Source organism: Scyliorhinus canicula, chromosome 20 (genome assembly GCF_902713615.1).
Source record: "Scyliorhinus canicula chromosome 20, sScyCan1.1, whole genome shotgun sequence".
In the NCBI taxonomy this organism is placed as follows: Eukaryota; Metazoa; Chordata; class Chondrichthyes; order Carcharhiniformes; family Scyliorhinidae; genus Scyliorhinus; species Scyliorhinus canicula.
The window spans coordinates 81,942,103-81,955,396 of NC_052165.1; the positions used below are offsets into that span (position 1 = coordinate 81,942,103).

The 13,294-nt window shown below is 45.1% G+C and overlaps 1 protein-coding gene across 1 annotated transcript in view; it reads right to left on the reverse strand.

The window, feature by feature from the left end:
• The window catches only part of LOC119954971 (wee1-like protein kinase 2-A), a 42,687-nt gene that overhangs the window by 11,126 nt on the left and 18,267 nt on the right, over window positions 1-13,294 (reverse strand). The window contains 4 exon segments of the mRNA XM_038780735.1: window positions 464-574; window positions 1,243-1,389; window positions 10,768-10,889; window positions 13,070-13,242. Coding sequence (XP_038636663.1) covers window positions 464-574; window positions 1,243-1,389; window positions 10,768-10,889; window positions 13,070-13,242 — 553 coding nt within the window.

The following is a 13,294-nucleotide window of genomic DNA, read 5'->3' on the forward strand; positions in this document are numbered from 1 at the left end:
GTGCTGTACCTGACTGTTTCTTGAAAACAATGTTTTGGCCTCAGTGACTTCCTGTGGTAATGAATTCCATAGGCCGACCACTCTCTGGATGAAGAAATTCCTCCTCATCCTAAATAGATTACCCCGTATCTTTTAAACTGTGACCTCCAGTTCTGGAACCTCCCCACCCCCCCGTGGGAGGAAACTGGAGCACCCGGAGGCAAGCCACGCAGACATGGGGAGAACGTGCAGATTGCGCACAGTGATCCAGCTGGGAATCGAACCTGGGACCCTGGCGCTGTGAAGCCACAATGCTAACCGACCTGGATGCCTACCTTCAGTAACTGGTGTACAAGGGCACCCTGGTTTGGTTGCACATTCCCCCTAGGTTTGTAGTCAGCTAATAGTCTGCCTTCCTGTTTTTGATGCCGTGGGAAGCCAAAACACATCACCAACTCTCCACCGCTATGTAAAATACATTTACCAATTTTGTACAGTACATTGGTGGTCAAGGCTCCTTCCTCATCAGCATCGCTGTCTTCTTCCACACAGCCAGTTGCATCGGGCGTCACTCTTTGACAGATGAAGATGTTACCTAAAGGACACCAGCAACAAATATTAACATTATTGGATAAACCATCTGCAGTGATCCAGCAGGGAATCGAACCTGGGACACTGGCGCTGTGAAGCTGGATCACTATGGGGGAGCGAGAGAGCTAAACTTAGCATTGGGGAGCCAGTCATTTTGTTGCCAAGCAATGGGAGGCATCCAAATGAAACAGCATTGAATTTTCCTCATCTCACCCAGTGTCCAACAACCTTCAACTCGTATCTCCGAAAAGAGAAGAAGCCTCTACAGTTATCTGCATTGAGTGACTAGAACAAGATTAACACTTCACACTCTACATTAGCTCATGGTGAGCCGAACAGACCAAGGGAACGACACCTCAATGGGTCCATGTTTGAGTGACCAGTACATGATTAATACTTCCGATTGTACAGTAGTTAAATAAATAACCTTTACTGTCACAAGTAGGCTTCCATTAACACTGCAATGAAGTCACTGTGAAAAGCCCCTTGCATGCCCAATTTAAAAGAGTGAAGTCAGTAGTGAAACGATTGGAGACTCTTATATGGAGCTGGATCAGTCTCTCAAATTGGGAAGCAGTTTGTTGATTGAACTCCATATAAACAGGCATAGGCATCAATCACCCTGATGCTTCAGTCCTCTCCCTCCAGTCCACACTGAACCCCAATACTCACTTGGCTTTATATCCATGTGAACTAGACTGGAGCTGTGAATGTACTTGAGCCCCATTGAAACCTGCAGTAGAATCTCCTTCAGCTCGCCCTCGGTCAGTAATATTCCTTCTTGAGAGTTATCCATCAGCGCATCTGCCAGACTGGCCCCTGAAATCACACCAGATCCAAGGAAGTGAGGAGACAACCATTTAATACACCTCTAAATGAGGCAGGGAAAAGACTGCCCAGGGAGTGAAATCAACCACTCGCATTAGGGAAATCCCCAAATTCAGGAATCGACTACCACTGACCCAGGAGGAAATTAATTTGAGCAGAAACAGACAGTACGGGCTGTTGGGGAGGGTTTAAACTAATGTGGCAGGGGGATGGGAACCAATGGAGGAAGTCGGAGGGAAGGAAAACAGGGACAGAAACAAAAATCAGCAAGGCAGAGAAGCCATAGTCAAATCAAAAAGGGCCACAGTACAAGGTACAGTGACTGAGGGGAGCTCAGTGAATAGGCCCAGTAATACTAAAAGGAATAAAACTGGAAGCAAAAACATAAATGGAAAGCAAAGCAACAGGTTATTACATGAGGATATGGGTTCAACAATAAGGAAAAGTAGGAGAAAAGTTAAAAGGAAAAATAACTTGGGAGAGGTTACTGATGGGTGTTAAGATTCAAAACGGAGGTATAAAAGCCAACATTCTTTACCTGAATGCTCGTAGTATTTGGAATAAGCTAAATGAGTTGATGGCGCAAATCATCGTGAATGACTATGATTTAGTGGCCATTACTGAAACATGGTTAAAGGATCGTCACGACTGAGTGTTAAATATCCGAGGGTATCAAACTATTCGGAAGGACAGAGTGGATGATAAGGTGTAGCTCTTTTATTTAAGGATAATCAGGAAATCAGGAACAGCAAAGCGAAAAAGTCACTGATTGGAGTAGTCTATAGCTCACCAAATAATAACATTACAGGGGACGGGGATTGGGGGGGGGGGGGGGGGGGGGGAGATGGACAATAAACAACAAAATAACTGATGCATGTAGAAATGGTACAGCAGTTATCATGGGGGATTTTAATATACATGTCGATTGGTTTAATCAGGTCGGTGAAGGCAGCCTTGAGGAGGAGTTTATAGAATGTATCCACGATAGTTTCCTAGCACAGCATGCAATGGAATCTACAAGGGAACAAACGATCCTAGATCTGATCTTGTGTAATGAGAAAGGATTGATTAATGATCTCAGTTAGGGATCCTCTCGGAAGGAGCGATCACAATATGGTGGAATTTAAAATACAGGTGGAGGGTGAGAAGGTAAAATCAAATACTAGTGTTTTGTGCTTAAACAAAGGAGATTACAATGGGATGAGAGAAGAGCTAGCTAAGGTAGACTGGGAGCAAAGACTTTATGGTGAAACAGTGGAGGAACTGTTCAAAGCGATTTTTCCCCACAGTGCTCAGCAAATGTTTATACCAACAAAAGGCAAGGACAGTAGAAAGAGAGAATTGACCACGGTTATGTAAAGGAAATAAGGGAGAGTACCAAATTGAAGGAAAAAGCATACAAAGTGGCAAAGATTAATGGGAGACTAGAGGACTGGGAAATCTTTAGGGAGCAAAAGAAAGCTATAAAGAAGAGCAAGATATAAAGTAAACTTGCTCAGAAAATAAAAACAGATTGTAAAGGTTTCTATAAATAAAATGAAACAAAAAAAAGAGTGGCTAAGGTAAATATTGGTCCTTTAGAGGAGAAGGGAGATTAATGGGAGATGAGGAAATGGCTGAGGAACTGAACAGGTTTTTTGGATCAGTCTTCACAGTGGAAGAACAACTATCATGCCAGTGACTGATAGAAATGAGGCTATGACAGGTGAGGACCTTGAGATGATTGTTATCACTAAGGAGGTAGTGATGGGCAAGCTAATGGGGCTAGAGGTAGACAAGTCTCTTGGCCCTGATGAAATGCATCCCAGGGTACTAAAAGAGATGGCTAGGGAAATTGCAAATGCACTCTTGATAATTTACCAAAATTCACTAGAGTCTGGGGTGGTCCCGGCGGATTGGAAATTAGCAAACGTGACACCACTGTTTAACAAAGGAGGTAGGCAGAAAAGTGGGTAATTATAGGCCAGTTAGCTTAACTTCAGTAGTAGTAGGGAAGAGGCCAGTTAGCTTAACTTCAGTAGTAGTAGGGAAGATGCATAAACTATCATCAAGGAAGAAATAAGGAAGGCATCTGGATGGAAATGGTCCCATTGGACAGACGCAGCATGGGTTCATAAAGGGCAGGTTGTGTCTAACTAATTTAGTGGAATTTTGTGAGGATATTACTAGTGTGGTAGATAACGGGGAGCCAATGGATGTGGTGTGTCTGGATTTCCAGAAAGCTTTTGACAAGATGCCACACCAAAGGTTGCTGCACAAGATAAAGATGCATGGCGTTAAGGGTAAAGTAGTTGAGGGGCAACATGGTAGTTAGCATAAATGCTTCACAGCTCCAGGGTCCCAGGTTCGATTCCCGGCTGGGTCACTCTCTGTGCGGAGTCTGCACGTCCTCCCCATGTGTGCGTGGGTTTCCTCCGGGTGCTCCGGTTTCCTCCCACAGTCCAAAGATGTGCGGGTTAGGTGGATTGGCCATGCTAAATTGCCCGTAGTGTCCTAAAACAAAAGTAAGGTTGGGGGGTTGTTGGGTTACGGGTATAAGGTGGATACGTGGGTTTGAGTAGGGTGATCATTGCTCGGCACAACATAGAGGGCCGAAGGGCCTGTTCTGTGCTGTTTTATGTTCTATGTTAGTAGCATGGATAACAGATTGGTTAATTAATAGAAAGCAAGTAGTGGTGATTAATGGGTGTTTCACTGGTTGGCAATCAGCAACTAGTGGTGTCCTCCAGAGATCTGTGTGGGGCAACAATTGTTGACAATTTACATAGATGATTTGAAGTTGGGGACCAAGGGCAATGTGTCCAAGTTTGCAGATGACACATACCACGATGAGCAAAGCAAAAGGTGCAGAGGATACTGGAAGTCTGCAGAAGGATTTTGATAAGTGAATGGACTACGGTCTGGCAGATAGAATACAATGTTGACAAATGTGAGGTTATCCATTTTGGTAGGAACAACAAAAGGGACTATCCAAATGATAAAATATTAAAACATGCTGCTGTGCAGGAAGACCTGGGTGTCCGAGTGAATGAGTCGCAAAAAGTTTGTTTACAGGTGATTAAGAAGGCGAATGGAGTTTTGTCCTTCATTGCTAGAAGGGTGGAGTTTAAGACTAAGGAGGTTATGCTGCAACTGTACAAGGTGTTAGTGAGACCACACCTGGAGTACTGTGTTCAGTTTTGGTCTCCTTACCCAGAAAGGATGTACTGGCACTGGAGGGTGTGCAGAGGAGATTCACTAGGTTAATCCCAGTTCGAGGAGCGGTGGAGTAGGCTGGGACTGTACTTGTTGGAATTGGAATTTAGAATGATGCGGGGGGATCTTATGAAAACATAAAATTATGAAGGAAATAGATAGGCTAGATGTGAGGAGGTTGTTTCAACTGGCGGGTGAAAGCAGAACTAGGGGACATAGCCTCAAAATAAGGGGAAGTAGATTTAGGACTGAGCGTAGGAGGAACTTCTTCACCCAAAGGGTTGTGGATCTATGGAATTCCTTGCCCAGTGAAGCAGTCGAGGCTCCTTCATTGAATGTTTTCAAGATAAAGATAGCTAGCTTTCTGAAGAATAAAGGGATTAAGGGTCATGATATTTGGGTGGGAAAGAGGAGCCGAGTCCACAAAAGATCAGCCATGATCTCATTGAAAGGCGGTGCAGGCTCAAGGGGCCAGATGGCCTACTCCTGCTCCTAGTTCTTATGTTCTTATCTTCCAAATATCCCTCCATGGGTCAGGGAAAATTGAAGGTGCCCAATGTCAACCAAATTTCAGACAATTAGTCAGTCGAGAGACAGATCAATTACCGAAAGAGGACAGTCTCGCCTGATCAAAAAGTGGACTTCAACAAGAACATTGTTTAGCACCAAATTTCAAAGATTCTCACCCACTTAAAACTGGCTAATTAATGGCTCCTGATCCCCAAGACACCATTACAAGTTCATATGTTCAAAAGATATAAGAGGAGAATTAGGCCATTCGACCCTTCAAGATTGCTCCACCATTCAATCACAACTGATACATACAATGCTACAGGCCAAGAGCTGAATTGCGAAATCAGCCAGAGCACCTCCTCCTGAGAACACATGACCTTGGAGCAGGAGTCGGCAATTTACCCTCCCCAGCCTAAACACTTTCAATGTGATCATTACTGATCCCATCCGGTCCTCTACTCCACTCTCCTGCCCATCCTCCATAAGCCTTCAACCCATTACCAATTAAAAATCCGTCTGACTCCTCAAATTGACTCACTGCCCCAGCGTCCACCGCACTCTGGGGTAGCCAATTCCACAGATTCACAACCCTTTGGGAGAAGTAGTTTCTCCTCAACTCTGTTTTCAATTTGCTAAGTGACCTCTTGTTTTAAAAGCTGAAGTATCTGCTCCACGTCTACTTTATCCATACCCTTTAGATTCTTGTATACTCGAATTGGATCTCCCCTCATTTGAGAATATAGGCCTAAACGGTTCAATCTCTCCTCATATGACAAACATCTCATCTCTGGAATCAAACTAGTGAACCTCCTCACAGCCTCCAATGCCACTCAAATAAACAAAACTGTGCACATACTCCAGATGTAGTCTTACCAATGCCTTGTACAACAACACTTCCTTACCTTTATATTCAATTCCTTTTGCTATGAATGCCAACATTCCATTTGCTTTCCTTATGCACCTAGCTTCCTGCATACTCATTTTCTGTGACTCATGCACGAGGACCCCCCAGGTCCCTCTGCATCGGATTACCTTGGTCTCTCCCTATTTTGATAATAAATTGCCTTCCCATTTTTGACCAACATGCATGACCTCACTTATCTGCATTACACTCCATCTGCCACATTGTGGTCCACTCTGGCATAGCGGCAAGCACTGCTACCTCAGCTCCAGGGATCCGGGTTCAATCCGGCCTCGGGTGACTGTGTGTGGAGGTTGCACTTTCACCCAGTGTCTGCGTGGGTTTCCTCCGGGTGCTCTGTGCAAAGATGTGCAGGTTGGGTGGATTTGGCCATTCGAAATTTCCCGCGTCCTAAAGGATAGGTTGGGTTCCTGGGTTTACAGGGATAGCTTGGAGGCATGGGCTTAAGTAGTGTGCTCTTTCCAAGGATCAGTGCAGACTAGAGGGGCCAAATGGCCTCCTTTTGCACTGTAAATTCTATGATTCTATCTATGTCCATTTGTAAGGTTATTTCCTCATTGCAACTTAGTCCCACGTATTTGTGTCATCAGCAAATTTGGCTACAGAAACTTCTATTCCTGTATCCAAGTTGTTAATATAGATTTGTAAATAGCTGAGGCCCAAGGACCAAACCCTGTGCCACCCCATCCACAAGACTACCTGTTTATCCCGACCATCTCCCCTATCCGTCAGCCAGTCTTCTATCCAAGGATGTTGCCTGGTATGGAGGGCATAAGCTATGAGGAGAAGGTAAATAAACTTCTCACTGGAACGAAGGAAGTTGAGGGGCAACCTGATAGATCTACAAAATTATGAGGGGCATAGAATAGTGGATAGTCAGAGACTTTTTCCCCAGGGTAGAGGGGTCAATTACTAGGGGTTTAAGGTGCAAGGGGCAAGGTTTAGAGGAGATGTACGAGACAAGTTTAAAAAAAAAACAGAGGGTAGTAGGTGCCTGGAACTCATTGCCGAGGGGGTGGTGGAAGCAGGGATGATAGTGATGTTTAAGGGGCACCCTGACAAATACATGACCCCGGAAGTATAGAAAAATTTAGTTTAGACTAGCAGCATGGTCAGCACAGGCTTGGAGGGCCGTACCTGTGGTGTACTTTTCTTTGTTACCCCTAATCCCATGTGATTTCACTTTCTCTGTGCGACACCTCATCAAATGCCTTCCAAGTCCAGATATACTACATCAACAAGATCCCCATTATCCACTTTGCTTGTTACATCTTCAAAGAAATCTAGCAAATTAGTCAGACATGATTTGCCCTTCATAAAACCACATAGACATTGATTTGGCTTTCCAAATGTCTTGATATTACATCCTTGAATCAACAGGTGTTAACCTAACTGGTCTGTAATTTCCCACATTCTGCCTCCCTCCCTTTTTGAATAAGGGCATTACGTTAGCATTTTTCTAATTCACTGGAACCGTTGCCGTGCCAGGGAATGTTTAAACATTATAACCAATGGGTCCACCATCTCTGCTGACATTTCTTTCAACACACTAGGATATAAGCCATCAGGCCCTGGGGATTTGTCTGTCCTCAATCCCCAAGAATTTGTTGAGTACGGTTTCCATATTGATGCCGATTGTTAAGTTCCACCCTTTCTATTACTTCTGAATTGCCTGCTCCTATAGGAATGATGCTAGTGACCCCCACCGTGAAAACTGAGGCAAAGTATTAAATTTAGCAACTTTGCCTCGTGTGTCTGGTGTTGCTAAATTCAGGATGGTTGGCGTAGTGTTCACAATGACCACAAAATAGCTTTGTTGAACAAAGCTATAAATTTATTAACACTACTAAATTGGATTCAACACTTACTCCTTTATAATAGTTGACTTACACTCATCTACTACCACCAATCTTTACACTATTATAAACTATGATCTGCTCACTCACTATCTTTCCTTCAGTCAGTACTCTAGCCAGCTCCTTCACTTCTCTTCCCCCCACCCCAAGGCTTAGCATCAATGTCTTATATACACTTATAACTCTAGCTCCCTCTAGTGCTGATCTAGGCACTTCATTGACCCCTACAGTTCTTACATTTATGATACTATCACACTGTTTCCCACTATTAACTCACCGGTTTCATCTTCCAAGGACTCAACATTCACCTTAGTAATTCTCTTCCCTTTTTGCATATGTAGAAGCTTTTGCTATCCGTTGATATCCTGCACTAGTTCTTTTTCATAATTTACCTTGGCATGCATCCCTTTGTTTCAAAGTTTTCCAATCTTCCAGCCTACCTCTGGCCTTTTGCAATATGATGAACTTTAGTTTTTGTCTTTATAATGATCTTGACCTCCTCGTTTAGCCATGGATATTTTTTTTTTTTTACCCCTCTTACCATCTTTCTTCCTCTCTGGAATATGTTTTAGTTGTGAGGAATTCAGTACCTCCTTAACCAATACTATGGTCATTGCTCCCAAGTGGATCCTTAACTAGTAGGTCATTAATTAATCCCTCCTCATTACAGAATACCAAATAGAGAGTAGCCTCATCCCTGGTTGGTTCCCCAACATATTGTTTCAGGAAACAATCTCTAATGCATTCAGTGAAGTCTGCCGCCAGGCTACCCTTGCCAATTTGATTCCTCCAGTCTATGTGCACATTAAAATCTGTAATTATTATTCGCTGTAGCTTTCTGGCATGGCCCCAGTATTTCCTAGTTTATACTGTGCCCCACATCTGCATGGGTTTCCTCCAGGCACTTCAGTTTCCTCCCACAAGTCCCGTAAGATGTGCTTATTAGGTGATTTAGACATTCGGAATTCTCCCTCAGAGGGCAGCACGGTAGCATTGTGGATAGCACAATCGCTTCACAGCTCCAGGGCCCCAGGTTCAATTCCGGCTTGGGTCACTGTCTGTGCGGAGTCTGCACATCCTTCCCGTGTGTGCGTGGGTTTCCTCCGGGTGCTCCGGTTTCCTCCCACAGTCCAAAAGATGTGGTCAGGTGGATTGGCCATGCTAAATTGCCCTTTGTGTCCAAAAATTGCCCTTAGTGTTGGGTGGGGTTACTGGGTTATGGGTATAGGGTGGAGGTGTTGACCTTGGGTAGGGTGCTCCTTCCAAGAGCCGGTGCAGACTCGATGGGCCGAATGGCCTTCTTCTGCACTGTAAATTCTATGATGATAAGTACCCAGACATGCGCCGGAGTGTGGCGACAGTAACTTCATTGCAGTGTTATTGTAAATCTACTTGTGACAAAGACTATTAACTGTTTGGTGACCGATAGATTCCTTCTACCAAGTACTTCTTCCTTTTGTTATTTCTTATTTCTACCCAGACTGATTCCACGCTCATGTCATTTCACATTACAGCACTGATCCCTTTCCTCGCCAGCAGGGCAATGCTGGCGATCCCCTTTCCTCGCCAGCAGGGCAATGCTGGCGATCCCCTTTCCTCGCCAGCAGGGCAATGCTGGCGATCCCCTTTCCTCGCCAGCAGGGCAATGCTGGCAATCCCCTTTCCTCGCCAGCAGGGCAATGCTGGCAATCCCCTTCCTCGCCAGCAGGGCAATGCTGGCAATCCCCTTCCTCGCCAGCAGGGCAATGCTGGCAATCCCCTTTCCTCGCCAGCAGGGCAATGCTGGCAATCCCCTTTCCTCGCCAGCAGGGCAATGCTGGCGATCCCCTTTCCTCGCCAGCAGGGCAATGCTGGCGATCCCCTTTCCTCGCCAGCAGGGCAATGCTGGCGATCCCCTTTCCTCGCCAGCAGGGCAATGCTGGCGATCCCCTTTCCTCGCCAGCAGGGCAATGCTGGCGATTCCTTTCCTCGCCAGCAGGGCAATGCTGGCAATCCCCTTTCCTCGCCAGCAGGGCAATGCTCCCTTCATTTCCTTTCACCCCACCTTTCTGAAATACTGCGTACCCTTGGATATTTAATTCCCTGACCTGGTCTCCCTGTAGCCACGTTTCAGTAATCCCCACCGGTTGGTTTCTATTTGTACCAGTAATTCATTAACTTTTGTCACGAATGCTTCTTGCATTTAGATACAAAGCTTTTAAATTGATTTTAATGTTATATTTCCCTACTCTTCTATAATTCCTTGGTGCATAAAGACATTCAGCTGCTCTGTCCCTCATTTATTTCCTGGTAACCATCTACCACATTGCTAACCTGCACTCTTTCTTCCCCCCCCTCCCCCCCCCCCCCCCCCCCCACTTTTAGTTTAAAGCCCTAGTTACACGATTCACTGGGTCTCTGGTCCCAACATGATTCAGGTGAAGACCGTCACTTTGGAACAGTTTTCTTCCCCAGTACTGGTGCCCATGTCTCATGAATTTAAACCCATTTCCCCCACACCAATCTTTGAGCCATACATTTACCTCCTTGATCTCATTGACCCTGTGCCAATTAGCTCGTGGCTCAGGTAGTAATCCAGAGATTATTACCTTTGCGGAATTTCAGAAAGCGTTTATTTTACACAAGGGCAGTGGAAATCTATAATCCTCACCCTGGGGGGGGGGGGGGGGGGGGGGGCAAATTGAGAAAGTCAAAACGGAGACCAATTATTTCTCTAAGGGTATAGGGTTACAGAACAAAGACATGTAAATGGGATTGAGATGCCACTCAGACAAGATCTAATTGTTTGAGAGGGGCTGAATGGCCTGTTTTCATGGCCCTCCCAACAATCTGTGAACCAATCGCTCCCGCCAGGTATGACAGTCAGATGCCGGTGACCCTTACCATTACAATATTCGTTCTGTATCAGCATGTGATCATCCTCTGCCCAAGCTGAATAGTACCGCACCACGTGGGGGTGATGTCCCAGCACTGCGTGTGCATACACCTCACGGAGTGCAATCTGCCTGCAGATAAAACACAGCAGCTCAGTAGAAATACCTCCTAGAAATAGCAAACTCTACTCTGCACTCAGATTGGAAAGACATGCTTCAATCTGCAGGTAGCTTCCACATGGACTTTATACAAAATCGGAACAAAGCATCAGTGGCAGAAAGGAAAACTTGGTAAAGATTTACATTTGTTCACACTAATTACTTATCGTCATGCGAGTGTACCTTTAAGAAATGGGTGTTTACTACTGCAGTGATGTCAGAGTGGGTGGAGCTGGGCTGTCGGTTAGTTTTTGACTTTTGTTTTAGGCTGCTTTTCAGAGCTGGATAGCTGCAGTCACAGCCAGAAGGTACAGAAGTCTCTCTCTCTCTCTGTAATCTAAAGACTGTAAATCGATCTTTTGATACATCTCTCAGTAGTGACTTTCACTTGGATGTACTTTTTTTTTTAAAGTTAAAAGGACAGCTTAAGGATTAATTAGTGTTGTATTCTTTGGGGGTTATCTTTGAATTGATGGTTGCGAAGATGTTCACTATGTTTTTAAAAGTTTAACTTGAGTTGATAGAATAAACATTGCTTTGCTTTAAACAACACTTTTCCATTTCTGCTGTACCACACCTGTAGAGTGGGCCATGTGCTCCCCATACCACAATCTATTAAAAGTTGTGGGTCAGGAGAACGCTTTGGGAGTTCTCTAAACCCTGGACCATAACAATATGAACCAATGTGTTTTCCAAGTGTGGAAACAGCAGTCGATACAAGGTTCCACAAAAGAAGTGTGAATTAAATGGAGCAGAAAATTCCTGATCAGGGTTGCAGGATCAATTTGGTCAAAAGACCTCTCCCCCTGAAGTCTTAACATTGTAGCCACCTGGGGTGGCCACGTCTCGATTACAAAATGGACACTTGCAAAGAGTAAAGGGAAAATTGGACAATGCTAAGAAAACAAGCAGGTGCAAGGTTTGCCTGTGGATTGGAGTTTGCAGCTCCCAGACAAAACCGATACTACAAGCCATTAGCATAGGAATGAGCTATCTCCGGGGACAAAAGATTTAAGCAAACGACAGCAGAGCAGACTCCTCAGCGCCAGTGGAGACTAAAACAAAGGCAGGCCAACGGTCACCTGGCCCAGCGATCAAGCAACCACCCCTTTATTGGAGAAAATCAATACAGATGATCAGGACATCGTCCAATTAATTGGGGCCAAGTTCAAGGACCGCCCAAAAGTGTGCAAAGCCCCTTTGGGGTATAAAAAGGAGCCCCCCCCCCCCCCCCCCCCCCCCCCCAAGACAGATCGCTCTCCTCTTCTTCATCATCGTGGCCTTGGCTCTCAGCGACGAGAGACCTGCCAAGCAAGTCTAAAGTCAACACACGCTACGAGATAGGTGCTCCTAGCTACTATTCTATACCAGTTCGATGCCAGCAGCCTCAGAACTGGACAACGGCCATCGTTCCTCTGACTGAGTGGGCACCCAAAGCTAAGTATAGGCTTTTAGTAGTAGTGATAGTTTAGTGAGTAGAGTTTGTGCACGAGTAGAGTTTGTGCATGAGTATATTTGACTGTAAATAAATGAGCATTGATTTCGAACTTACTAACTGGTGTATCGAGTCTTTAATCAGTATTCGGTTTTGAACCTTGCGGCGGTATCAAAAGGATACCTGGCAACTTGAGCTAGCATAATTAAAACAGAGCAAATTAAGGAGAGAGCATAACGAGCAACAACATCCACTCACGAGATCCTCAGTTTAGCTCTCATGCCATCTGTGGTTCCTCCAGTAATCCAGACCAACAGTGTTGGGCTGGGTGTTCAAGGGGGCTTTAAATTAAAGGGCAATTTAACCTGGCCAATCTACCTTGGGTTGTGGGGATGAGACCCACACAGACTGAGAGAAAGTGGAAACTTCATACGGACAGTAACCAGGGCCGGGATCGAACCTGGGTCCTGATGTAGTGAGGCAGCAGTGCTAACCAGCGCACAGTGTTAAAGGGTATTTGAACCTCCAACATTGACAGATGAACAAAGGGCTACCCACCGAAGCAAGGACTTAATCTCAGGTGGCCACGTTGTTTAGATGGACTCCCTATTGTTGGATTTCCTGTAGTCCATTCAGGGAAATGTTGGAAACAAAATGAATTATTTCCCGCCGAATAAAAAGAAATTGGAATGGGAACCCCGGAGCATTTAACACTCACTCGTCAACCGAGCCGGAGAGGGGTCTTTTCAGCCGTTTGATCGCGTACAGGCAGCCATCCAGTCGCTTCACACATTTAAACACAGCACCAAACTCTCCACAGCCAATCTTCTCCAATTCGTAAAACTCCATAGCGTAGCGCGAGCCCATGCTGCTCTCACAAAGATTTAATTTCTGGATGGGGAGAAACAAGAGTGAAACTCTTTTTACAGAAACACTGGGGCCT